Source organism: Erythrolamprus reginae, chromosome 1 (assembly GCF_031021105.1).
Source record: "Erythrolamprus reginae isolate rEryReg1 chromosome 1, rEryReg1.hap1, whole genome shotgun sequence".
Lineage (NCBI taxonomy): Eukaryota > Metazoa > Chordata > Lepidosauria > Squamata > Dipsadidae > Erythrolamprus > Erythrolamprus reginae.
The window spans coordinates 18,398,392-18,424,629 of record NC_091950.1 but is presented as its reverse complement, the minus strand read 5'-3'; the positions used below and the strand labels follow the sequence as shown (position 1 = coordinate 18,424,629).

General features: G+C 42.6%; 2 protein-coding genes across 11 annotated transcripts in view; one reads left to right on the top strand and one right to left on the bottom strand.

Moving 5' to 3' along the window:
* Nucleotides 1-21,613, bottom strand: part of ARMC6 (armadillo repeat containing 6) — a 29,101-nt gene extending 7,488 nt beyond the window's left edge. For 2 of the 6 annotated variants that reach the window (XR_011558590.1, XM_070746099.1), the window contains exons 1-5: nt 21,373-21,613; nt 12,132-12,258; nt 10,672-10,754; nt 8,148-8,718; nt 5,510-5,655 (exon numbers count right to left, since the gene is read on the bottom strand). Coding sequence is in view for 4 of the 6 variants with exons in the window: in XM_070746099.1 (XP_070602200.1) it covers nt 5,510-5,655; nt 8,148-8,718; nt 10,672-10,754; nt 12,132-12,252 (921 nt within the window). In the remaining 2 variants the exon portion in view is untranslated. Of the gene's footprint in view, nt 1-5,509; nt 5,656-8,147; nt 8,719-10,671; nt 10,755-12,131; nt 12,259-13,874; nt 13,881-15,495; nt 15,566-21,372 lie in introns of those variants that run through there. The other 4 variants (XR_011558593.1, XM_070746134.1, XM_070746115.1 and 1 more) reach the window with 4 other exon arrangements.
* The window catches only part of SUGP2 (SURP and G-patch domain containing 2), a 62,008-nt gene continuing 55,818 nt past the window's right edge, over nt 20,049-26,238 (top strand). For 3 of the 5 annotated variants that reach the window (XM_070746067.1, XM_070746048.1, XM_070746084.1), the window contains exon 1: nt 22,260-22,561. The gene's annotated coding sequence lies outside the window, so the exon portion shown is untranslated. Of the gene's footprint in view, nt 20,154-22,259; nt 22,562-26,238 lie in introns of those variants that run through there. The other 2 variants (XM_070746076.1, XM_070746057.1) reach the window with 2 other exon arrangements.

The window sequence follows — 26,238 nt, the reverse complement described above, 5'->3', positions numbered from 1 at the left end:
AGCAGTACAAAAACGGGCGCTTCGGCTGGCAAAAGGGGTGAATTTTGGGCTTGCACACATTAATCGCTTTTCCATTGATTCCTATGGGAAACATTGTTTCGTCTTACAAACTTTTCACCTTAAGGACCTCGTCCCGGACCCAATTAAGTTTGTAAGACAAGGTATCACTGTATTCTGCTTTACAGCGCTCTCTAAGCGCTTTACAGAGTCAGCATATTGCCTCCAACGATCTGGGTCCTCGTCTTACCCACCTCAGAGGGATGGAAGGCTGAGTCAACCTTGAGCTGGTGAGAATCAAACTGCCAAATTGCAGGCAGCTGGCAGGCAGCAGAAGTAGCCTGTAGTACTGCATTCTAACCACCGTGGCTCATCCTTTATCACTACCACTGAAAAAGCTATCTATAAATGATTTCTGTTCATGAAAAGTCAGACGTGCAACTTGTGAGACACTTGTGCGAACTCCCTGCCCTTTAAACAACTTTTTTTTTAAAAAAAATAGTTTATTTATTAGTAAAACAAGGAAGGGAAGTATAAACAGGAAGAGAAAAAAGGTAAGGGAAAAGGATACAAAATCAAGGGGTTTGGAAAAATGATAGTACTGTAGATAGTAATACATAAAATACATAAAATTCTTTGTATCGATAATATATTTCTCAAACTATGTAAGCAAAAAATATCCTTATTGTTACCATTTATATCATATATTTGTAATCCAAACATTTAATTTCCAATTTCTAATAGGTATATATATATATATTCGTTAGTAGAAGGTAATTCATGAAAGAGGAAAATAAGAGCAAAATAGTTAAAAGGATTTATAGTTTAGTTAAGTAAATGATATAATTAAAGAAGTTTAGAATTTAGAAGATATTGAGGGGGGTGGATCTGCGTATATTGCAGACGTTTTTAGGTGATACATTATCACTGCTGTGAGCCGCCCCGAGTCTGCGGAGAGGGGTGGCACACAAACCTAATAAATAATAATACTGTAATAATAATAATAATAATAATAATAATTATTATTATTATTATTATTATTATTATTATTATTATTATTATTATTATTATTATGTATAAAAATAATAAGGGGAGTATATGTATAGTATAATAAATGTATTATTGTGTATAAATTAAAAAAAAAGGATGTAAGAATTGATATAAAAATTAGTAATTATACCTCGGCCAATATTCTTTATTCCCCTTTGCCAAATTAGGAGTAAAAACAGTACCATCCAATGCTCCCAAAAACTATTCCAGATGGGGCTGATCAATGCCTGTCCCCCATTCCTGGCATATTTTATACAGAGACAGGGGTGACATCATTCTTCAAGACCTCAAAGGCTCCGTTTTGTAGTTTTAACCCCAACAGTCCCAAATAAGTGAGCAGAGAATTTTGTCTCAATCATTCCAGTGACAAGCATGGTTTCCTGCAACAAGGGATCCACACTCAAACTTAGTTTCCATGTGTAGAGAGACCCATTTTTAAATCGATATACAGTGGGCCTCTGGCTTCTTAGACATGTGAAACCAGGATTGCTACTATCTTATTTAGAGTGTTATAGGAATCCAATCACTTGACTTTGAATGTCAAAAGGTTATGGGTTTCCACTGGGCTCCTTTCATGGGCTTGAAATTCTCTTGTCACAGATACAGTACAGTGTTCCCTCGATTTTCACGGGGGATGCGTTCCGAGACTGCCCGCGAAAGTCGAATTTCCGCGAAGTAGAGATGCGGAAGTAAATACACTATTTTTGGCTATGAAGAGTATCACAAGCCATCCCTTAACACTTTAAACCCCTAAAGTGCAATTTCCCATTCCCTTAGCAACCATTTAGATCATTACTCACCATGTTTATTTATTAAAGTTTATTAAAAAAATATTTATTAAAGTCAGATGAAAGTTTGGCAATGACATATGATGTCATCGGGCGGGAAAAACCATGGTATAGGGAAAAAACCCGCGAAGTATTTTTTAATTAATATTTTTGAAAAACCGTGGTATAGACTTTTCGCGAAGTATGAACCCGCGAAAATCGAGGGAACACTGTATTTCCAAGTGGGTGACCCTTCACTTGATACGGTGGGAGACATATTAAAATATAATGTAAGCCTTGAAACAGGCTTTAAGATATCTCCTTTCCCACAATCAAAATCTATGCCCTCACTGGTAGCTGGACACCTGTGCTTGATATATTGACACTTAAAACTTGAAAATTGATGTAGAATGTGTAACTCCTTAGCATCACAGCGTGTTAATATAAGGCAACTGGCAGTTGGAACAGAGTTCTTTTCAGGTGGGGAGGGGGAATAGAACGTCTAACTCCTTAGCAGCAGTAGAATAGAATAGAATTTTATTGGCCAAGTGTGATTGGACACACAAGGAATTTGTCTTGGTGCATATGCTCTCAGCATATATAAAATAAAATATACATTTGTCAAGAATAATGTGGTATGACACTTAATGATTGTCATAGGGGTCAAATAAGCAATGAAGAAGGAATATTAATAAAAATCTTAGGATACAAGCAACAAGTTACGGTCATACAGTCAACATGGGAGGAAATGGGTGATAGGAATGATGAGAAAAACTAGTAGAATAGAAGTGCAGATTTAGTAGAAAGTCTGTTAATATAATACTGTATAAGAAACACTAATGATCTGATGGTCATTTTAAAGAATCCTTTCTTAGCAAGCACCTAGAAGGCAAGAGGAACACATGTGCCAAATTTCAAGTTCATAGACTTTACAGTTCTGGAGGTTTCATGATGAGTGAGTGATATTTAGCTTTTATATATGCCCTTATGAACAGCACTCTTGTTATTTCCAAAACAGACAGAAAATATGGGAGAGCCAGCTGACAAACGTAGACAGGTTGGGTCATTTCAAAAATAAAGAAGAGATGGAAACTAGTCAGCTAGCCAAGTTGTCCATTAGGTAGGGCAAAATGAAAACTTAAAATGCATCAAAGCTTGACCCTATTCTCTTTTAAAATGAACTTCTTCTGGATCAACTACAGTTGCCTACTGAGATTCTCAGTCATCCAATCACGGTTATCTCAAAGGTGCTTTCTTTCAAAAGGCAACTGGACTTTCTTTGTTTTTCACTGAAGATGTTTCGCTTCTCAGCCAAGAAGCTTCTTCAGTTCAGTTCTTCAGAAGTGAAGCAGGTTTTTGAATGAGAAAGGGAAACATCTTCAATGAAAAACAAGACAGTCCAGTTGCCTTTTGAAAAAAAACATCTTTAGGATTAACTCCAGTTGTTTCCAAATGTAAAATGATGCACTTGGGGAAAAGGAATCCTCCATCTGAGTATTGTATTGGCAGTTCTGTGTTAGCAAAAACTTCAGAAGAGAAGGATTTAGGGATAGTGATTTCTGACAGTCTCAAAATGGGTGAGCAGTGCAGTCAGGCGGTAGGGAAAGCAAGTAGGATGCTTGGCAGCATAGCTAGAGGTATAACAAGCAGGAAGAGGGAGATTGTGATCCCCTTATATAGAGCGCTGGTGAGACCACATTTGGAATACTGTGTTCAGTTCTGGAGACCTCACCTACAAAAAGATATTGACAAAATTGAACAGGTCCAAAGACGGGCTACAAGAATGGTGGAAGGTCTTAAGCATAAAACGTATCAGGAAAGACTTAATGAACTCAATCTGTATAGTCTGGAGGACAGAAGGAAAAGGGGGGACATGATCGAAACATTTAAATATATTAAAGGGTTAAATAAGGTCCAGGAGGGAAGTGTTTTTAATAAGAAAGTGAACACAAGAACAAGGGGACACAATCTGAAGTTAGTTGGGGGAAAGATCAAAAGCAACATGAGAAAATATTATTTTACTGAAAGAGTAGTAGATCCTTGGAACAAACTTCCAGCAGACATGGTAGATAAATCCACAGTAACTGAATTTAAACATGCCTGGGATAAACATACCGTATATACTCGAGTATAAGCCGAGTTTTTTAGCCCCAAAAATGGGCTGAAAAACACAGCCTCGGCTTATACTCGGGTCATTGACAAAGTCACCACATGAGGGCGACATTGCTTGAGCCAGAGCGAGGAGGCACCAGCTTTTGTCCCCTGTCACACGCCGTAGTTCCTCTCCCTAGCTCAAGCAAAGAAGGCAGCCATTTGCAATGGTGAGTCGGATTAAAAAGGCCCCCTGCTGTCAGATTCTCCTCCCCCTCCTTTGAAAGGATTTAAACTGTTTAAAAAATGGTATTTTGTGGTAGTTGCTGTCCTTGCTTGGATAGGATCTAATAATGTGTTATGAGGCAGAGCTAGACAGGAATTCTTTTTCTATCTGTCTATCTTTCTATCTATCTATTTTTCTATCTATCTATTTTTCTATCTATCTATCTATCTATCTATCTATTTCTATCTATCTATCTATCTATTTTTCTATCTGTCTGTCTATCTATCTATCTTTCTATATCTATCTATCTATCTATCTATCTATCTATTTCTATCTATCTATCTATCTATCTATTTTTCTATCTGTCTGTCTATCTATCTATCTTTCTATATCTATCTATCTATCTATCTATCTATCTATCTATTTCTTTCTATCTATCTATCTATCTATCTATCTATCTATCTATCTATCTATCTATCTATCTATCTATCTATTTGGTTTTCTATGCTGATAACCTCACAGCAGCTAATGCTGAAGCTCTTCTTTGGATACACTTATTTGTTTGTTTGTTTGTTTATTTATTTAATTGGATTTGTATGCAATCCCTCTCCAAGGACTCAGGGTGGCTCACAGCATATATAAAAACAGAACAATAATGTAAATCCAATTAATGATGAGAAGGAATCCAGTTTTGAAGGATTTTAACTCTTAGGTTTTAGCTTTGTTCCTGATCGAGCTACTTTTTTTACTTTTTAATTTATTGTTAATATTGTTAATTTGTTTACCCTCTTTTAAATTTACAGAGCTAGTTTACTGGTTTTCTTTAAAATAAATATTCTAAAACATGTCTCAATTAATGTAATTTTATTGTTTTCCATTTTTATAAGTTACCAGTAGCCACTGCATTTTCTAACCTCGGCTTATACTCGGGTCAATACGTTTTCCCAGTTTTTGTGGCAAAAATTGGTGCCTCGGCTTATACTCGGGTCGGCTTATACTTGAGTATATACGGTATATCCATCCTAAGATAAAGTACAGAAAATAGTATAAGGGCAGACTAGATGGACCATGAGGTCTTTTTCTGCCATCAGACTTCTATGTTTATATGTTTCTATTCTTTTGGCTACGGCAAATCTTGTTCAGTATGCATTATTCATTCTTGGTTCATGAACTTATCAAAGTGGTTTCAGCCTTGTGGAAGGAGGTGATAGCTGACAGTTATGAGCCCTGAGAACTATGACATTGAGGTATGAAGGATTCTATTTTGTTTGAAGACATGGAGAACTACCGTACTGACCATTAGTGTTCACTATACTGTACTGGGCTAAAGAAACGAAACAGTCTGTTGCAGTCACGGTGTTTATTGCTATCTTGGTACCTGGTGGTCAATGCAGTCTGCCAACAGCGCCACTATGAAGTTTAAGCCTCCAAGGTCCATGATCTCCTGGCAAAATTCATTCCGGACAGACAAGCGTGCCAGAGTGGCACAGATTTCACTCAAGACACTACAGTCATCAGGGAAGGCTGAACAGGAGACAAAAGACAAAGGCCATCAGTAGGGCTGCTTGTGCAGTACAGGTAGTCCTCAACTTATGATAATAATGGAGCATGTCCCTCATGGTTTAAGTTATGACTGTTTTATAAATAAACAAGTGACCAGTGTGATTTAGAACATTTTTTTGCGGTTGTTATTAAGCAAATGTGATTGTTGATGGCCACTCAGAGTCCATTTGGAGTGAGCAGCATATAAATACAATAAATAAATGGTTGTAAAGTGGCAATCATTAATGTTCTTTGTGCGCCAACTCAGGAAGCTCAAACTGCCCGAGGAGCTGCTGATACAGTTCTATAGAGGAATCATTGAGTCTGTCATCTGCACCTCTATCACTGTCTGGTTCGGTTCTGCAACCCAACAAGACCGACACAGACTTCAGAGGAGAATCAGAACTGCAGAAAAAACAATTGCTGCCAACCTGCCTTCCATTGAGGACCTGTATACTGCACGAGTCAAAAAGAGGGCGGGGAAAATATTTACTGACTCCTTCCATCTTGGACATAAATTGTTTCATCTCCTGCCCTCAAAATGATGCTATAGAGCAGGGGTCTCCAACCGCCGGTCCGCGGACCAGGACCGGACCGTTGGGGTTTTTCAGCCGGTCCGCGGCGCCAGGGCCCCCTCGGCCTTTCCGCGCTGCCCACCGCTCGCCCGATTTGCCCCCTTTGCTCCTCTGCCACCTCCTGCCTTTCACCGCAGCTCCTCCCGCACCCGGAACGCACGCCCTGCCCGCCTCACATTTGCCGAGAGCACTTTCGCCCCGGGCTCTCAGCAAGGGGGTTTGCAGGAGAGGCGGGGCCGGCGGAAGGTGATATTGAATGTCGGGGGCGCACGGGCGGTTCGCGCGCTCCCTATCTCCCTGCTAGCCCACTCGGAATATTCAAAATAAGAAAAACCTTCGCCGGCAAAGGCTTTTCTTATTTTGAATATTCCGAGTGGGCTAGGAAGAGAAGGGGGAGAAAGTAGAAAGGAGGATGGGGACCAAGAAACGAGGAGGAAGAAGAGGCGCGCGATCCTTCCGAAGGGCCGAGGAAAGACCGGAGCGCGCAGCCTAGCGGGGGCTTCTCTCCGCTCCGCCGGCGCCTCCAGACCTCTGAGTTCCTCGGGCTGCTTGCGGACAGGCTGGCCTCCTCGCCAGCCTGTCCGCAAGCAGAAAGAGAGGGAGAAAGAGAGGGAAAGGGGGGAGAGATAGCAAGAGAGGGAGAGAGAAAGAGAGAGGGAAAGGGGGAGAGAGGGGGGAGAGAAAGAGAGAGGGAGAGAGAGAGAGGAGATAAAGGAAGAGGAGAGAGAGAAAGGAAGAGAAAGAAAGAAAGAGGGATAGAAAGAGAGAGAGAGTGAGAGATGCTCAGTGAGCCTTTCTTTGAAGTTGCCTTTCTTTCTTTCTTTCTTTCTTTCTTTCTTTCTTTCTCTTTCTTGCTTTCTTTCTTGCTCTTTTTCTTTCTCTCTCTTCCCTTCCCTTCCTCTATTTCTTTTCTTTCTCCTTCCTACCTTCTTCCCTCCCTCCCTCCCTCCAGTCCTTCCTCTCTTACTCTCCCCTTTCATACGTTTCCTTGCTTCCTTCCTCTGTTCCTGTCCCTTCCCTCTTTCCTTCTTTCTTTCCTTCCTTCCTTTCCTCCCTCCATTTCTTGCTTTCCTTTTCCTTCCTCCCTTCTTTCCTCCCTCATTCCCTTCTTTCACTCCTTCCTCTCTTACTCTCCCCTTTCACTCCTTTCTTTGCTTCTTTGCACCCTTCTTCTTCCTGTACCTTCCCTCTTTCCTTCCTTCCTTCCCACCCTCCGTCCATTCATTCACCCATTCCTCTCTTGATCGCCCCTTTTACGGCGCCACTGACAGCTAGCTCTCCCCACCCCCACCGGGCCATGGAAAACTGGTCTAGCTTAAAGCCGGTCCCTGGTGCAAAAAAGGTTGGGGACCTCTGCTATAGAGCACTGCACACCAGAACCACTGGACACACCTGAATGCCATCATTTTGCTAAACAAATAATTTCCTCAAACTATATTATTATTATTACTATTACTATTATTATTATTAATTTGACTTGTATGCCGCCCCCTCTGCAGACTCAGAGTCTGCACTACTATTAAACTTCTCATTGTTCCCATCACCCATCACCCATCTCCTCCCACTAATGACTGCATAACTTTGTTCTGCCAAAAGGTTTTTCCCCCTTCCTTGACTATAATAATAATAATAATAAAGTAATAATAATAATAATAATAATAATAATAATAATAATAACAACAACAACAACAACATATTAGATTTGTATGTCGCCCCTCTCTGAGGACTCAGATGTGAGGATGTGAGGGGTCAGTTAATATTTTCACTGCCCTCTTTTTGATTCGTGCAGAAAGAAAGAAAGGAGACCAAGGGAAAGGGGAAGGAAGGAAGGAAGGAAGGAAGGAAGAGAGGGAGAGAGGGAGAGAGAAAGAGAACATGTGAGCAGGGAGACGTTTTTACCTTTGGCTGCCTCTATCAGGATTCCCAGGCCGTTATGCTTAGTCACAATCATCCTGGCATGGTCGTGGGCGTGGCCGAAGGGCACCCGGATGTCATCATCAAAGGTCATGATGCGGAGCCCTGAGCAAGCCTCCCGGACCACCTCCGCCCGGTCCCCATGCTGGACTATGGCCTCAGACAGTAGGGAAAGGACGCCCCCTTTCACCAGATCCTGGCGATTCTGCTCGTGTTTCAGGCAAGCATACCGGACGCAACGGACGGCAGCCAGAACGAGGACAGCCTCATCTCGGCTCTCCTGGAGCACTCGCAGCACCAGCTCCTGCCCGGGCACATCCAGGAGGTCGGGCTGGCCATCCAGGAGGGCAGAGAGGGCTTGGAGGGCTTTCAAAAGGGAGCACCGCTCTTCCAATGCCAGCCGACAAGCAGCCAGGACCGCAGGGTAGGCCCCTTTCTGGGCAGCCAGGTAACGGACCGACAGCTCCTGTCTGCACTGCCTGGCAAAGTTCACCAAAGTTTCATCGACTTTGCTCGAATCCGCATCGATGACGGCTTTCTGGAGACAGTCCAATATCTATAGAAGGCAAAGGGGTGGGGGGGGGGAAAGAGGGTGGAATTTTGCCTTATTCTCTGCACTGCATTTTCCGCCTCTTCGATTCTGCAGTCATTTGGGGGGGGAAAACATCTAAAATCCTTTCCAGAATTGGAGGACGCACAGATGGCAGCGGCTTCAGTCCCTTCTGTTCTTGCCATGTTTTGCAGGCTTTCTCATCCCCACGCTTCTCTGTTTTTCTTTAAACCCTTTCTAAAGCAATTTTCAAAATGTTCCATAATTTACTATTTTTTAAAAAGTCTACCCTGTTTTCCCCCAAAATAAGACATCCCCTGATAATAAGCCCAATTGGACTTTTGACTGCATGGAAATAGGGCCAAGCACTTATTTCAGGGTTCAAAAAAATATAAGACAGGGTCTTATTTTGGGGGAAAACATGGTAGATATTACAGTGTTCCCTCGATTTTCGCGGGGGATGCGTTCCGAGACCGCCCCCAAAAGTCGAATTTCCGCGAAGTAGAGATGCGGAAGTAAATACACCATTTTTGGCTATGGACAGTATCACAAGCCTTCCCTTAACACTTTAAACCCCTAAATTACCATTTCCCATTCCCTTAACAACCATTTACTCACCATTATTACTGGTACTCACCATTGAATAAGACACTTAGTGATCCTGATATTTATAAACATAATTATTTATTAACAATAATTATTTTTTTTGTTATTTATTTTCAAAAATTATTAGTTTGGTGATGACATATGACATCATCGGGTGGGAAAAACCGTGGTATAGAAAAAAACCCGCAAAGTATTTTTTAATTAATATTTTTTGAAAAAGCGTGGTATAGGTTATTCGCGAAGTTCGAACCCGCGAAAATCGAGGGAACACTGTATTGCTTATTATTTTACTGATCTTAGGCAAACAACCTTATGAGGCCTGTCTGAAAAAAGGCACTTGTGAATACTTACATTCACAATATACCTATATTCAATACTTATATTTACTTGTTAAAATATATAAGCAACATACAATATCAAGTTAAAGGCTAGCTCATGGAGCTTCTACATCAGGGGTCCTCAAACTTGGCAACTTTAAGACTAGTGGACTTCAACTCCCAGAATTCTCCAGAAAGCTATGCTGGGTGGAGAATTCTGGGAATTGAAGTCCACAAGATGCCAAGTTTGAAGACCTCTGTTCTACATTTTAAGACAATTTATACCAAGATCTAGCTTCCAATAAGTCACAATGAGGTGCTTTTTTCAAGAGGCAAGTGGATTTTATTGATTGATTGATTGATTGATTGATTGATTGGTTGGTTTGGTTCAGTTTATATGCCGCCTCTCTCTGAGGACTTGGAGCACCTTACGACATATGAAAGAAACTATGTAACATCCTAATCCAATTAACGTAAAACTAGTTAATCTAAAAAACCCCAGTAATATTAAAAATCAATTATTACCATTCACATAACAAACATACATTACATTTGTCCGCTAGGGGGCTAGAGTCTAATCGGCCCAAGCCTGTCGGCAGAGATGAGTCTTAACACTCTTAACGAAAGGCGAGGAGGGTGAGGGCAGTGTGAATCTCGGGGGGGGGGGGGGGTGGACTGATTCCAGAGGGCCGGGGCCCCCATAGAGAAGGCCCCGCCAGCCGGCATCGTCTGGCTGACGGGACCTGGAGAAGGCTGACTCTGTGGGACCTCACCGGTCGCTGGGACTCATTTTCTGGTTTCTTTCCCAGAAAGTCCAGTTGCTTCCTGAAAAAAAGCACCTTTGGAACGACCATCACCTGGACGACTGAGAATCTCCAGAAATGTAGCTTACAATGAGTTAGCAATAATTGAGGGGAAAAACTGTATTCCCAGTGCTGGGTTTATGAGCCACCTTCTACCTGGAAAGAGAAAGGTGAGCTAATTGGATCGGATGGACAATCCCTGGCCCTTTCCCAAACAGCATCATCTCACTCACCTGTAAAACCAGGTGCTTCTGTTCTTGACCACTCTCTGAAGCTGGACTGGGCACCACCTTTACTATATTGCTTAAATCTACGCCTGAAGGAGAGATAAAAATGATGTATCACTCTGAGTATTTCCAGAGCAATTCTCCCATTGTGCCCCTCTAAATGCTTTGGATTTCAGGTCCCATAAGGCTAGCCAAGATCCCAATATGATAAAGGCTATACTGAAAACTGACCATGATGGGCAAAAGCTTTTTTAAAAAATTAGGAAAACGTGTCCACCACCTAAAAAAAAAGCTCACTGGAGAACTTCTTGACAATTAAGATATTTGGCATTATCAATTAGTAACTTATCTTCCTTTGGGGTGACTACTGTATTTTTCAGAGTATAAGATGTACCTTAGTTTTAGGGAAGGAAAATAGGGGGAGAAATCTACCTACCAGGTATTCACCTGGCTAGTGTCCTTAGTCTGATCAGCTTCAGCATATTATTTTATCCCTTGGTTAGAGCTAAAAAAACCTTCTTCGGAGGGAGTAGCAATGAAAAAAAGCCTGCAAAGACTTAGAGCTGGAAAAAAACTTATTTGGAGTAGCAGTGAAAAATCCTGCAGGTAAGGAAGATGGTTAGCATCTCATTAAGGCTGGAAAAAAGGCTTTGAAATAGCTACACTTGTATAAGGCGCACCCAAAGTTTCAGCCCCTTTTAGGGGAGAAATTTGTGTCTCATACTCTGAAAAATATGGTATATGGGCAAGCCAAATGACTTTTGTAAGATGGTGCTCACATTATTCCAGCATTTTGGGGAATGGCTATACTGTATTCACACAATAATATTTTGGTATACTGAAACTATTTCAACAATACTTATTTTAAGAATAAAATTCAGATCTTTTTCCTATTGGGGATTTTTTCCCCCTGATTGCCATAAGCCACAGCTATTTTCCTGAGAAGCCAAGGGACTCGGGGGTGGGATTCACATAATTTATCTACTGGTTTGCCCAGCAGCACCAAAAAATTGAGCATGCGCCTTGTCTGTAAATGCGCACAACCTTCCGTGCATGCGCTTGGCTCGAGTGCACTCTTTGAAAATGTAACAGCACTCAAAGACCGCCCCCAGTGTCAGCATTGGTGGGGGAGGAAGGGTGGGGGGCCAATCAGAGGTGGTATTTACCAGTTCTCCGAATGGGTCAAAAGAGCCACTAACGGTTCACCCGAACCAGAACAAACTGGCTGAACACTACCTCTGAAGTGACTGTTGGAACAGGTGCCTGTGTCTAAAAAGATGACATGTCATGTAGATCAGTGTTTCCCAACCTTGGCAACTTGAAGATACTTGGACTTCAACTCCCAGAATTCCCCAGCCAGCATTCGCTGGCTGGGGAATTCTGGGAGTTGAAGTCCAAATATCTTCAAGTTGCCAAGGTTGGGAAACACTGGTGTAGATCATCATTCCCACCCCTTCATGCCCTACCTTGAGATTCAAACTGCTGGATGGCTTCATTCAATGACTCTTCTGGATCCATTCCAAACTCCATGATGTTTTCCTGCACCACCTCATCAAATGTCTCTTGGGAAATCCGCTTGGCTGCCATGTTGGCCTGCAGACAAGAAAGTTAGCCAGATATTTTATAGAGAGGTGTGTGTGTGTGTGTGTATACATATATATATATGTCACATGTTTTCTTGCTGAATTTGAAAATTAAGGGAGACTAGGATAGATCTATTTCGGCCTTATTTTGGCCTCATCAGCTAGCCATACCCACTGGGACTTGAACCTGCAACCTTTCCCTTGTAAGGCAGAGAATTATCCTCTAGGCTACAGTATCCAATCCTTTCAGCTCTGCACCAGGGAAGGGTTACATATTTTATATATATATATATAAAAAAGTAAAAGGAAACCTGGCATAATAAAGTAAATTAAGCAAGGGAAATATGAGCAGAGAAGTATGGATAGTAACTCCCCACCTCTCCCAAAAGCCAAAATTCAAGGCCACGCAATGAAGAAAAACAAATCTTATTTTCATACAAATCATGCCCAAGGTTATCCCTGTGAGATGAACCAGCTTGGAAATTTCCTCCCCAAATTTGGCTTAACATCAACCAGGCTACTAGCATCACTCAAATGACCCGTCTTTCAGTACAGCCATGATTTAAACACAATCAAGGAAAGACATTTCTTTATACTATGGATTACAATGCAAAAATTGATGGCCAGTGATGGCGAATCTTTTTTTCCTCAGGTGCCGAAAAAGCGTGCGCTTGTGCTATCGTGCACAAGCGAATGCCCACACCCATAATTCAATGCCTGGAGAGGGAGAAAACAGCCTCCCCCACCCCCTGGAGCATAGTTCCCTCTAAGCTGAGCAGTGAGCAAACGGTCACTGAAAAATCATCATCAACTCAGAGTTTTCCAAACCTGCCCAGAAGCCGAGAGGGAAAGAGTGAGAGGGAAGGAGAGAGAGAGGAAGAGAGGAAGAGAGAGAAACAGATAGAAAAAAGAGAGGAAGGAAAAGAGAAAGAAAAAGAATGGGAGTAAGGAAGAGAGAAAGAAAATCAAAATCTAGTTTGAAACTAGCTCAACTATTTAAGTGGCATTTTGATATTGATAGAGTTGCCCTATTATGAGCTCACTGTTATAGACACACAGTACAGTATTTTATTTTGAAATTCTCTGAGGCAAAACAGGGTGGGTTTTTTATTTGTTTGTTTGTTTATTTAATTATTTCTGTGCCGCCCAGTCCCGAAGGGACTGCCGCTCAGACACTATACTTTTCCGCCCCCTGCCCCCCCAAAAAATTAGAGGGAACACTGCCCTGGAGGCCAAAACGGCCTGTTTCCCCAACTTCTGGTGGGCCCAGTAGGCTGGTGTTTCACTCTCCCCAGGTTCCAAAGGCTTCCCTGGAGCTGGAGAAGGTAAAACCTCCCTCCCCCATTCCCCCAGAGTCTCTCTGGAACCCCAAAACGCCCTCCCAGAGCCTCTGTGAAAGCCAAAAACCAGCTGGCCAGGAGACACAGGCACGTTTGAGCTGAGCTACGGCAACGGCTCGTGTGCCAGCAGATATGGCTCCACATGCCACCTGTGGCACCCGTGCCATAGGTTCGCCATCACTGCTATAGGCTGCTGTTCAAGTGTATACTGTGTGCTGCTGAAGAAATACCAAATAGGACTTTATGGATTATGCAGACATGGCTTCCAATTTTGCTGCCCCCTCACATTTTCTGGAACTTCAGATCTGCATTGCGTTTATGAATACTGTGAATACTGTGAACTTCTGTCCTCATCCTGTTGCATATACAGTAATTGGTCCCACAGAGTTGGCCTTCTCCGGGTCCCGTCGACTAAACAATGCAGTCTGCATTGGTTGCCGATCAGTTTCCGGTCACAATTCAAAGTGTTGGTTATGACCTTCATGGCATCGGACCAGAATATCTCCGGGACTACCTTCTGCCGCACTGGAGGACAGAAGGAAAAGGGGGGACATGATCGAAACATTTAAATATATTAAAGGGTTAAATAAGGTCCAGGAGGGAAGTGTTTTTAATAGGAAAGTGAACACAAGAACAAGGGGAGACAATCTGAAGTTAGTTGGGGGAAAGATCAAAAGCAATATGAGAAAATATTATTTTACTGAAAGAGTAGTAGATCCTTAGAACAAACTTCCAGCAGATGTGGTAGATAAATCCACAGTAACTGAATTTAAACATGCCTGGGATAAACATATATCCATCCTAAGATAAAATACAGAAAATAGTATAAGGGCAGACTAGATGGACCATGAGGTCTTTTTCTGCCGTCAGACTTCTATGTTTCTATGTTTCTATGTTCTATGAATCCCAGCGACCAGTTAGGTCCCACAGAGTTGGCCTTCTCCAGGTCCCGTCAACTAAACAATGTCGTCTGGCGGGACCCAGGGGAAGAGCCTTCTCTATGGCAGCCCCAACCCTCTGGAACCAGCTCCCCCCGGAGATTAGGATTGCCCCCACCCTCCTTGCCTTTCGTAAACTTCTTAAGACTCACCTCTGCCGTCAGGCATGGGGGAATTGAGACATCTTCCCCAGATCTATATAATTTGTGTATGGTATGTTGTGTGTGTTTTTTAATTATGGGTTTTTTAGTTTTTTAAATATTAGATTTGTATTTTACATTGTGTTTACTATTGCTATGAGCCGCCCCGAGTCTACGGAGAGGGGCGGCATACAAATTTAATAAATAAAATAAAATAATAAAATAAAAAATAAATAAAATAAATAAAATAAAATAAATAAAATAAATAAATCCCTCATTTTTCGCTGGGGATGTGTTCCAAGACCACCTGTGAAAAACGAATTTCCGTGAAGTAGAGGAAAGATATTTTTTTATGTATTTAACGAGTATTTGGACTTTTAAAACCCACCCTTTGCATTAAACAATCATTCTATAATGTTTCTCAGCTGGAGCTACATGTGATATCCTCCCAGTTTCTTTAATAGAGTACAGTAGTACTGTAGAATTTTATGAATTTTTAATGGATTTAAAATTTTTAATGGATTTAATGGATTTAAGCCCCCTTTGAAAACCCGTGAAATAGCGAATCCGTGAAGGATGAACCGTGAGGTAGCGAGGGATTGCTGTACATGCTTTAAGGAAAAGCAGTCACTCACCACAGAAACCCACAATATTATGTATTTTATTCTTTACAAGCATTCTTGGTATAAACTACAGAAAATACTAAACTCAACAGTCTGATCACACAAGGATGAAAGCATTACCACCAACGCCTGCCTCTGCAAATAGCCAGTATTAATAATGCAGCCATTATCATTTGCCTTGCTGCATTTCATTTCTCTGACCTCACTTTTTAGGATTCTCCTTTCCATTCACACGCACACTTGCTCAGCAAGACTGGGATAAACATATATCCATCCTAAGATAAAATACAAAAAATAGTATAAGGGCAGACTAGATGGATCATGAGGTCTTTTTCTGCCGTCAGTGTTCTATGTTTCTAAAACATTTCATGCATCTAATAAGCTAGACCGGTGGTTCTCAACCTTCCTAATGTCGCAACCCCTTAATACAGTTCCTCATGCTGTGGTGACCCCCAACCATAAGTCTAGCGCCAATTCTTCCAACAGAGCTTTAAACTGATTGGCAGGAAGGGGCACCCTCACTGTAAACGCCTGATTGGTCGGATTGTAAAAATATGTTCCAAGGCGCCAGAATAGAAGTTTTAGTTCCTAACACCATGGTAAAATTGTCTTTTCCCAGGGTCTTAGACGACCCCTGTGAAATGCTCGTTCAACCCCCAAGTTGAGAACACTGAGCTACTGTAATCCCCATAAGATATTTGCCTCAAAGCTATATGCTTACTTTTTTTTACAGAGCACAGCAATCTTTCATTATTTATTTGCAAAGATGACCCAGGTAAATTAAGCTGCTTGTTAATATTTCATGAGTGGAACGAAATGGGTCTGAAATACACTGTGGGCAACTGACATACTCAGAAAGACAAGGGCATCTATCAGAACATAATCTAAACAACAAGCTATCAATACACCATCCTGAGAGTATGTTTTTTTTTAAAAAAAACTGCTCTTGTTGCGTTCAGACTCAGTTCTCTCCTCTGTGTACTGGATATTTATTTTATACAGTTTTTAAGAAGAGATTGGACATGGTATAGGGTTTCCTACCTGAGCAAGCTTGAATACCTCCAAGATCCCTTCCAACTCTGTTATTCTGCTATTAAGCAAACATAACATGAAAAAGCATATATTCTAAAATTGCGTTCGATCGTGGTTTTGCAAATCAGCCTTACTTCTCACTTACTGCAGCTCCAGAAAAGACTGTTGCAGAGTGTTGGGGAAAGGGAGCCTCTAGAACTGGAGATATGCTATGGAATGTCATAATGTCATAAAAATACCTACTTTGTAATAAAGGGGGCACGTATTTGAAATATCACCCTATGCTTATGAAATGAAACCACTGTGCAATATTTAAAATACAACAAAATGAGGGATGACTGGGAAACTGCACAAATATACGTCCCAGCTGTTAATTTCCTGAACGTTAGGCAAATGTTTTTCTGCTAGCGGAAACAAGCATCACAGCTGCTAATATTGCTACTGAGATCCTTCCTATCAAGTAATCTGAGTGATTTCATTCCAAAGATATTGTGTTTCCCCCAAAATAAGACCCTGTCTTATTCTTTTTGAACCCTGAAATAAGTGCTTGGCCTTATTTTCATGCACTCAAAAGCCCAATTGGGCTTATTATCAGGGGATGTCTTATTTGGGGAATAATAGGATAATTACTAAACAAACTTCAGATCGTGCAGAATGAGGCCGCGAGAGCTATTGTGGGGCTTCCTAGATTCGCCCACATTTCTACAACACTCCATGGCCTGCACTGGCTGCCGATCAGTTTCCGGTCACAATTCAAAGTGTTGATAATGACCTTTAAAGCCCTACATGGCATTGGACCAGAATACCTCCGGAACTGCCTTCTACCGCACGAATCCCAGCAGCCAATAAGGTCCCACAGAGTTGGCCTTCTCCAGGTCCCGTCGACCAATGTCGTTTGGCGGGCCCAGGGGAAGAGCCTTCTCTGTGGCGGCCCCGGCCCTCTGGAATCAACTCCCCCCCGGAGATTAGAACGGCCCCCACCCTCCTTGTCTTTTGCAAGTTACTCAAGACCCACCTATATCACAAGGCATGGGGGAACTAAGACATCTCCCCCAGGCTTTTTATATTTCATGTTTGGTGTGTATGTGCTGTATGGTTTTTAATTATTGGGGGTTTTATATATTTTTATTATTAGATTTGTCCCATTGTTATACTGTTTTTACTACTGTTGTGAGCTGCCCCGAGTCTTCGGAGAGGGGTGGCATACAAATCTAATAAATAATAATAATAATAAAAGTTTGTGATCTCCTATTTGTTAGAATTTAGATTTGGATTGCCTCCAAAGGAACCTTTAATCTAAACTGTTCAAGTCGGTATGGACTTTAAGCAACCAACACTGGTTCTCTCCATGATTTACCTATGGAGTCTACGGAGAGGGGCGGCATACAAATCTAATGAATAAATAAATGAATAAATAAATAAATACCTAAGTAGTGTAGTGTTTTGTTTTTCTAATCCAATATTGCGTTTGTAAATGGACCGATTGTACTGCTAGCTGTCAGGAATCTCACATACATGGCTGATTAATCCTTGACCGCACAGCCTTACGAAAATCATACTGTGAAGTTTACATACAACACAAATCACCTTGTGGCCCAGGAAGCCATCACCTCCCCAGGATCTTTTTTAAGATTCAGCTGAGGGTTCAAAAGAGAGAAGACTCTGAGGTTGTTAGGGAGGATAAGGAGAAGGGATGGGAAGGAGAAGAATTAGGTTTTCAAAAATAAAAAGGGATGTACAGATAGCCTCCCGACTTACAACAGATCATTTAGTGACCATTCAAAGTTGCAACGGCATTGAAAAAAAGTGACTTGCACTTAACAACCATTGCAGAATCCCCAGAGTGACATGATTTAAATTCAGATGCTCGACAACTGGCTTCCTATCGGTCTCAGGTCACAATTCAAGGTGTTGGTTATTACCTTTAAAGGCCTACAGGGCTCAGGGCCAGAATATCTTTGAGACCGCCTTCTACCACACACCTCCCAGCGACCGATTAGATCCCACAGGGTTGGTCTCCTTCGGGTCCCGTCAGCTAAACAGTATCGGATGGCAGGTCTGCAGGGGAGAGCCTTCTCTGTGGTTGCCCCGACTCTCTGGAATCAGCCACCTCCTGAGAGCTGCACTACCCCACCTTATTGGCCTTCTGGAAAGCCGTTAAGACCTGGCTTTTCCGACAGGCCTGAGGAAATTGAACTCGGGGGTGGGTGGGTTACTAGCGAGGTTGGCCCATGAATGTATGGATGCCTGCAATTATTTCAAATTGAAATATTTTTATACTGATCCAGGTTTATTTTTGTTGTGAGCGGCCCTGAGTCCCTAGGGAGTTAGGTGGCATAGAAAAATGAATAAATGAATAAATTAATGAATGAATGAATTAATTAATTAATTAAAATTAATTCCTGGCTCTCTGGAACCAGCTCCCGGCAGAGATTCGCACTGCCCTCACCCTCCTTGCCTTCCGCAAGAGTCTTAAGACAATGCTACGATTAGTCCTTAGCCCCTTGGCTGACGAATGTTATGCATGATTGTTGTCTGAGTGGGTATGCTTGATTTTTAATATAATTGGGGTTTTTAGAATAGTTATTTAATTTTAATTAATTGGATTTAAGCTACTGTTTCTTTTCTATATGTTGTAAGCTGCCCCGAGTCCTTGGAGAGGGGTGGCATAAAAAATCCAATAAATAAATATTTAATAACATCAAATAAACACATAAATATTTATTTATTTATATTTATTATGTGTCGCATAATAGTCACATAATGCCCTTTTGTGACCCAGTCAACGGAGATGCCAGATTCATAGAAACATAGAAGTCTGACGGCAGAAAAAGACCTCATGGTCCATCTAGTCTGCCCTTATACTATTTCCTGTATTTTATCTTAGGATGGATATATGTTTATTCCAGGCATGTTTAAATTCAGTCACTGTGGATTTACCAACCACGTCTGCTGGAAGTTTGTTCCAAGCATCTACTACTCTTAACTTATTCACTTAACAACCACATCACCAGTTTAAAACAACCACAGTGATTCACTTAAGGTGTTGGTTATTACCTGTAAAGCCCTACATGGCTCAGGACCAGACTATTTATTTATTTATTTATTAGATTTATTTATTTATTTATTTTATTTATTGGATTTGTATGCTGCCCCTCTCCGTAGACTCGAGGCTGTCTCTTCCCATATATCTCCCAGAGACCTATAAGAGCACACAGAGTTGGCCTCCTCCATGTCCTGTCAGCTAAGCAATGCAGGCCTTCTCTGTGGCTGTATGGAACCAACTACACACACCCACCCACCCACACCCATGTCCATACTGCTCCCACCCTATTGGCTCTCTATAAGGCCACTGTTGTGGTTAGCTCTGGCCCAGCTCCTGCCCCAAGGAATGTGGAGGTGGATGTGGGGGAAACATCCACATGCCACAGGCCTGTTTTGCTCCCGACAGAGTCTGCCAGAGAAGTAGCCTCTGCCGAAGGAAGTGTGGGTGACATGGGAGAGGGGGGCTTGGCTGACAGCCCAGGAGGAGATCAATCTTCCTTATCTTCCTTATCTTCTTTGGATTCAGAGGAGGAATGTATGACTGACCCACGCATGCGTAGAGTTATGCATCCAAGAGACCAATTGAGGAAATATTACAGGAGATAAGAGAGGCCACCTGTGTTTGGGTGGGGCTCCAGTAATTAGAACTGCTGATAAAAGTGTAATGTGCTAGTTTGGCCATTGTGGAGGATTATCTGATTGTAGTTTGTCAAGACCGTGGATTGTTGTTTCCTGTTTGTATTCAAGACTGCGTGTGAAATTCCTGGACTCTGGATTATACTTCATTGTGAGTACTGTTTGGAGAACATTAGTGGACTCAATTTCCCAGTCACTGGGTTTATTTATTTATTTATTTATTAGATTTGTATGCCGTCCCTCTCCGTAGACTCGAGGCAGCTCACAACACAACTGTTAGAAACTGGTTTGCATTTACATTGTTTGTACAAGAAATCCCTTTGAAGTTTAAAAGGAAGTTTTTTCTTCACTTCTGTTGATAAATAACATTTCTTTTGCATTCAATCGTGTGTGTGTGTGTGTGTTTGCTTGGACTAATTACCCTGTAATTACGGGCGGTTGGCACACGCCGGCAGAACAGCCACAATGACCTGGCTTTGCCGACAGGCTTGGGAGCCATGAACCAACAACAACTATGGCCAAATTGTATGAATGTTTAGTATGCATGTTGGGTGAGTTTATCATGCTTATTAGTGTTTTTTAATTAATCGTTGTATAACTTAGTTTTATATTTGACTTCTTTTTATTGCCTTGTATTTTATATTGCTGTAAGCCGCCCTGAGTCCTTTGGGATTGGGCGGCATATAAGAAAGAAAGAAAGAAAGAAAGAAAGAAAGAAAGAAAGAAAGAAAGAGAGGGAGGGAGGGAGGGAGGGAGGGAGGGAGGGAAGATAGATTAGATAGATAGACAGACAGACAGGCAGATGATAGACACAGACGGACAGATAGATAAATGATAGAAAGAAAGATGATAGACAGTCTACAGAGAGGAATGGCATACAAATCCAATAATAATAATAATAATAATAATAATAATAATAATAATAATAATAATAATAGATAGATAGATGATAGACAGACAGATAGATAAGACTAGATTAGAATAGATAGATAGATAATAGACAGACAAACAGGACCAAGGAAAGGTCGCAAAACGAGGCAAAGCTCTCTTAACCGTTTCCTCCACTTAGCAACATAACATTGGAGGGGGGGGGGCTCCCTTGTGGTCGTAAATCGAGGAGTGCCTGTGCTGCAGACGTGATACGGTACCTCAAGGTCAGCAGCCCTCGAGGATGAAAAATCGCCTCTTTCTTCTCTTTTGAGGTTAAGCCCGCGGTTTTTAACCATTCCGACTGGAAGAAAGAGCCCTGCCCAAGCTATGCAGGAATACCAAAGGGGCACCCCACCCACCCACCTACCCCCGCTCCCCACAAGGGGGGTTTCTGGGGGGCGCTAAGGCTACTCCCGCCCCCCGCCCCCCAGTTTGCTTACCTCCTCCGACTGTCGTTATCGCTCGCTGCAAGCCCAGTGCTGCTGCCAGGAAACCGAGAGTCGGCGGTTTGCGCAAAAAAAAAAAAAAAAAGACGCGTTAAGCGTAGCGACTGCGGCGGCGTGTTCTTTTTGGCCGCATCTCACCACCGTACAATTTAGGTCACGTGGCGCAGGTGGCAAGGGAAAAAAAGGCGATTTGGCAACGCAGGGAAGGGGGATTTGAACTACACATGCGTACGCCGGCACGTTTCCCCCTCCCTGGGGTTTTAAAGGAACGTGGGACGGACGTTTAATGGAAGCTCAAGAGCTGAACTGCAACACCACCCCCGGGCGAAGCTTTTAAGAGACAGTCTCTATCTCTTTTGCTGCCATCTAGTGGTGGCCCGAATGTTTTGCAAGTCAGATATGATGGGCTAAAAGTTGTTACATTGACGAAATAACTTGTTTGCACGCTGGAAAGCATCTGCTCCAAATTCTTTTTAAAAAACGATTTGAGGAAGATAAGGGGCGTACATAAGTGCACTGATGTGCCTATCGTCCCCTGTCCAATTGTCTTTCCTTATCTCATATATTTTCTCTCCTTCCCTTCTACTTCTCTTCTTTCTTACTTTCTATCTTTATATATATTACTTAATGTCTATTCTCTTTCATATGTATTGTATATTGGACAAAGAATAAATAAATAAATAAATAAATGACTTGACGGGGTGGTGTTTTTTGCGGCGGGGTGGGGGGACGTTACCTTATTTCTGCCACCCGCAGAATTTATCGGGAGCGAAATTTTCAGCGCTTCGCACACGCGCAGAACGGTGACTAACGCGAGCCGCCTTTTGCGCATGCGTCCTTAGATAGCGTCACTTGGTAGCCATTAACGGATTCCTCCTGTCGCGTGCGCGTGCGCATACCAAGCCGAGTCTGAATTAAAGACGAGATATAGTTATAGACATAGATATCTATATATTCATAAAAAGGGGGCCGGGTGAGTTTAGAACAAGCTGCTTTTTCCGCGTGCAAAAGAGTGCAAATCCGCCTCACAAGAAGAAACTACGGCGCGCCAGGCCTGGGCCAGCGAGACGAGAGAGGCGCTCGGCGCATGCGCAGAAGGAACCACCGGCCGCTGGTTAATGGAGGTCGCTTTATGCTAGAGGTTGACGAAGCGGCTGGTTCTCTTCTTCGTCCCCGTCGCTTGGTAAGCCGTGAGGGGAGGGTAAAGCAGCAGCCGAAGTCAGTGTATTGGGGAAGACCGGGACGGAAATTACAGAAAAAGCCTTCTCATTCTTCCCCCCGCCCCCACTTTCCAAGAACCCTCCAAGGCGTCTATATTAGAGCTGCAGGGAGGGCGAGGACATGGCATCTCCTCGTATAAAGATTCATCCACCGACCAAGAACAACCCAGGCTGACATTCTGCTCGTCTCTCTGCCTTTGGGAGGATTTTTCAGAAACAGGCTCTTTTTACAAGTTCTTCAGTCGGTGGCTATTTGGAAGGATAAATATATATTTTTTTAAAGTAGAGTCTGTTCGTGGGGGTAATAATAATAATAATTATTATTATTATTATTATTATTACCCCCACGAACAGACTACTTTTTTTTCTTGGTCGGTGGATGAATATTATTATTATTATTATTATTATTATTATTATTATTATTATTATTATTATTTATGGCCGAATTATGGTTCATTTGATATGTATGAGTGTACGACTATAGTCTAGTTTTTTTTAAATTGTTATTATAATTGATTGTCTGCTTGGAACAAACTTCCAGCAGGCGTGGTTGGTAAATCCACAGTAACTGAATTTAAACATGCCTGGGATAAACATGTATCCCGCCCTAAGACAAAATACAGGAAATAGTATAAGGGCAGACTAGATGGACCATGAGGTCTTTTTCTGCCCTCAATCTTCTATGTCTCTATTGATTAGCTTAACAGGGTTTTACTGTTGAATATTTGTCTTTATTTCTGTATTATTTTATTATTATAAGCCTGAGTCTTACAGGATTGGGCTACATATAAGTCAAATAAATAAAATAAAATTAATAAAATTAATAATAATAATAACAGTTCAGAGGGACTTTGGGGGTCTCCAGCCCCCTACACTACGTTTAGGTCAAGGGTAGGCAATGTTGGCTCTTATATGACTTGTGGACTTCAACTTCCAGAATTCCTAAGCCAATCATGCTAGCTCAGGAATTCTGGGAGTTGAAGTCCATATGTCACAGAGCCAACTTTGCCTACCCCTGATTTAGGTGGTTCTTAAAAGGGCCGAAAATGAGCATACGTGGGGAGGCCTTGACTTACAGCCATTTGTTTAGTGATGGTTCAAAAGTACAAGGGCACTGAAAAATAGGATTTGTGACTGTGGGTTTGTTTATTTGTATATTTAATTGTTTTGATTTCTAGCCAGCTCTTCTCACTCAGGGCTGCTTACAACATAAAGAATAAATACATAAACATAGCACAGTAGAAATAGAAGTTAAAACCAAACCAATTTAAAAACTAAAATACATTAAGCATGCTAAAATCCAATTTAACAAGCCTAAAACCCATATCATTAAAACCATTCAGTCACATTTATCTATATCTCTGTCATGCCGTGGGCTGGAACAGAATATCTGTGTTCAACAGCCCCAAGCCTGCCGGCAAAGGTGTGTCTTCAGCAGTTTCATACTTAACTGCCTGTGCAGCATCCCCATGGATTGAGGTGATAAAAAATGCAGGTGCTTGGCAACTGGTTCATATTTATAACCGTTGCTGTGGCAGTGTGATTCCCCCTTTTGCAAGTTTCTCCCAAGCAAAGGCAAATGAGGAAGCTGGATTCACTTAAATCAGTTGCTAACTTTTATCAATTGCAGTGATTCACTTAACATTGGGGGGGGGGGGGGTTAAAAAAAATGGGGCAAAATTCACTGAACAAATATCTAGCTTAACAACAGAAATTTTGGGCTCAATTGTGGGTGAAGGTTGAGGGCTATCTGTATTTCACATTTGTCTGGCTTTGTGGTTCTTCTACGTGCCCACCAATGCTACCCCCTCACCATGGGACCTAATAGGGATGTCGATCTGAGAGGAAAATGTTTAAGGATATGGCCTTTTATAGAAAGCTTTCGATTATATTGCAGATGCTCCTCCCCTCCACTCTAGCATAGTTTGGATGTATGGTAGGTAACCCTCATCACTTCTAGCATGCATATTCTTGTTTACATTTCTTTTTGAGTTTCTTGGTAACATTGCTGAAGAATTTAGAATCTTTTTAAACAAAGTGTTTACATGGAGGAGGACTTGTCCTCAGTTCCTGTTCACTTTCTTTGAAAACAGACCTAGCAAATGTTCTCACATCCAAATAAAAGTGCCTTTCTGAAATACTGAAGAAAGGATGTAGGAAAATGATGTGCTGACCTAGGAGTGGCAGGAAAACTTGCACATTCACAAATGTATTTTGCCCAAATCCAGCATGAAGTCAGGATTCAAAATACAATATGATTATAATTGCTTAATCTGACACCCAAAACCAGAGGTCTCCAAACTAGTCAACTTTAAGACTTGTGGACTTCAACTCCCAGAATTCTCCAGCTGGCTGGAGAATTCTGGGAGTTGAAGTCCAGAAATCTTAAAATTGACTAGTTTGGGGACCCCTGCCTAAAATAATCAAAGATTCAAAATACCCATGATATGTATGGTATACAGCAGTGTTTCCCAACCTTTTTTGAGCCGCGGCATATTATTCATATTTTCAAAATTCTGGGGAACACTGAACGGGGGGGGGCGGGGGGGGTTAAAGAAAAGTTTGGACAAAAAAAATATCTCTTCCTCCATTTCACTCTATTTCTCCCTCCCTCTTTCTTTCTCTTCCTTCCTTCCCTTCTTTCTCTCTCCATCCCTCTTTCTTTCTCCCTCTCTTTTTTACTCTCTTTCTCTCTCCCTCCTTCCCTCCCTCTATGTCTTTCCCTCTCTCTCCTTCCCCCCTCTCTTTCTCTCTCTCTCTTGCTTTCTTTCCCTCTCTTTCTCTTGCTTTCTTTCTCTCTCATTCTCTCTCCCCTCCTTTTTCTCTCTCTCTCTTTCACCACGCCAACAACAGAGAGAAAAAGAAAGAGAGAGAGAGAGCCGGAGAGAGAGTGGAGGGCGCCGTTGTCTTCGCCTCCGCCCGCCGGCTCTGCAGCTAAGAGGCAGCAGTCATCAGCCCCCTCGCCCTCCCAGACGTCCCCAGCGCCTGGCCACGCGCCGCCTCCCATTAGCCCGGCTGACTTTTCCCTGCTGCCGTTTTCTCTTCATGGCACAAAGCCACACAGTCCCGGACTCCCGGATCGCTTGCTTCTCCGGCCAGCAAGCCGGCTGCCCGGAACAGCATTGCGCTTTTTCAATGCACGGCGCTTTCCTGGGCAGATGGCTTTGCTGACCGGAGAAGTGAGCGATCCGGGAGTCCGGGACTGTGTGGCTTTGTGCCATGAAGAGAAAACGGCTCCGCCAGCAGGGAAAAGTCGGCCGTTTTCTCTTCATGGCGCAAAGCCACACAGTCCCGGACTCCCGGATTGCTCGCCCCAAGGCAGGAGGCGGTGGTGGAGGAGAGGGGGCGTATCGCGCCCCAAGGCAGAAGGCGGCGGAGGAGGAGAGGGGGCAGGATCGCGCCCCAAGACAGGAGGCGGCGGTGGCGCAGGAGAGTGGGCAGATCGGGCAGGCAATGGGGCAGGGCGGAGAAGCCAGGGGCGCGTTTGGCCGGAGGCACCGTGGGGAGGCATGGGCGGCCGTGGCTCCCTTTACTCCTACTGCCACACCTCCCCACCCCTGCCTCCTTTTTCCCGCCTTCCTTCTTTGGGGCCCAGCAGGAGAGCGCCATCGGGCAGTAGCCGGGGGACAGCTGCGAGTGG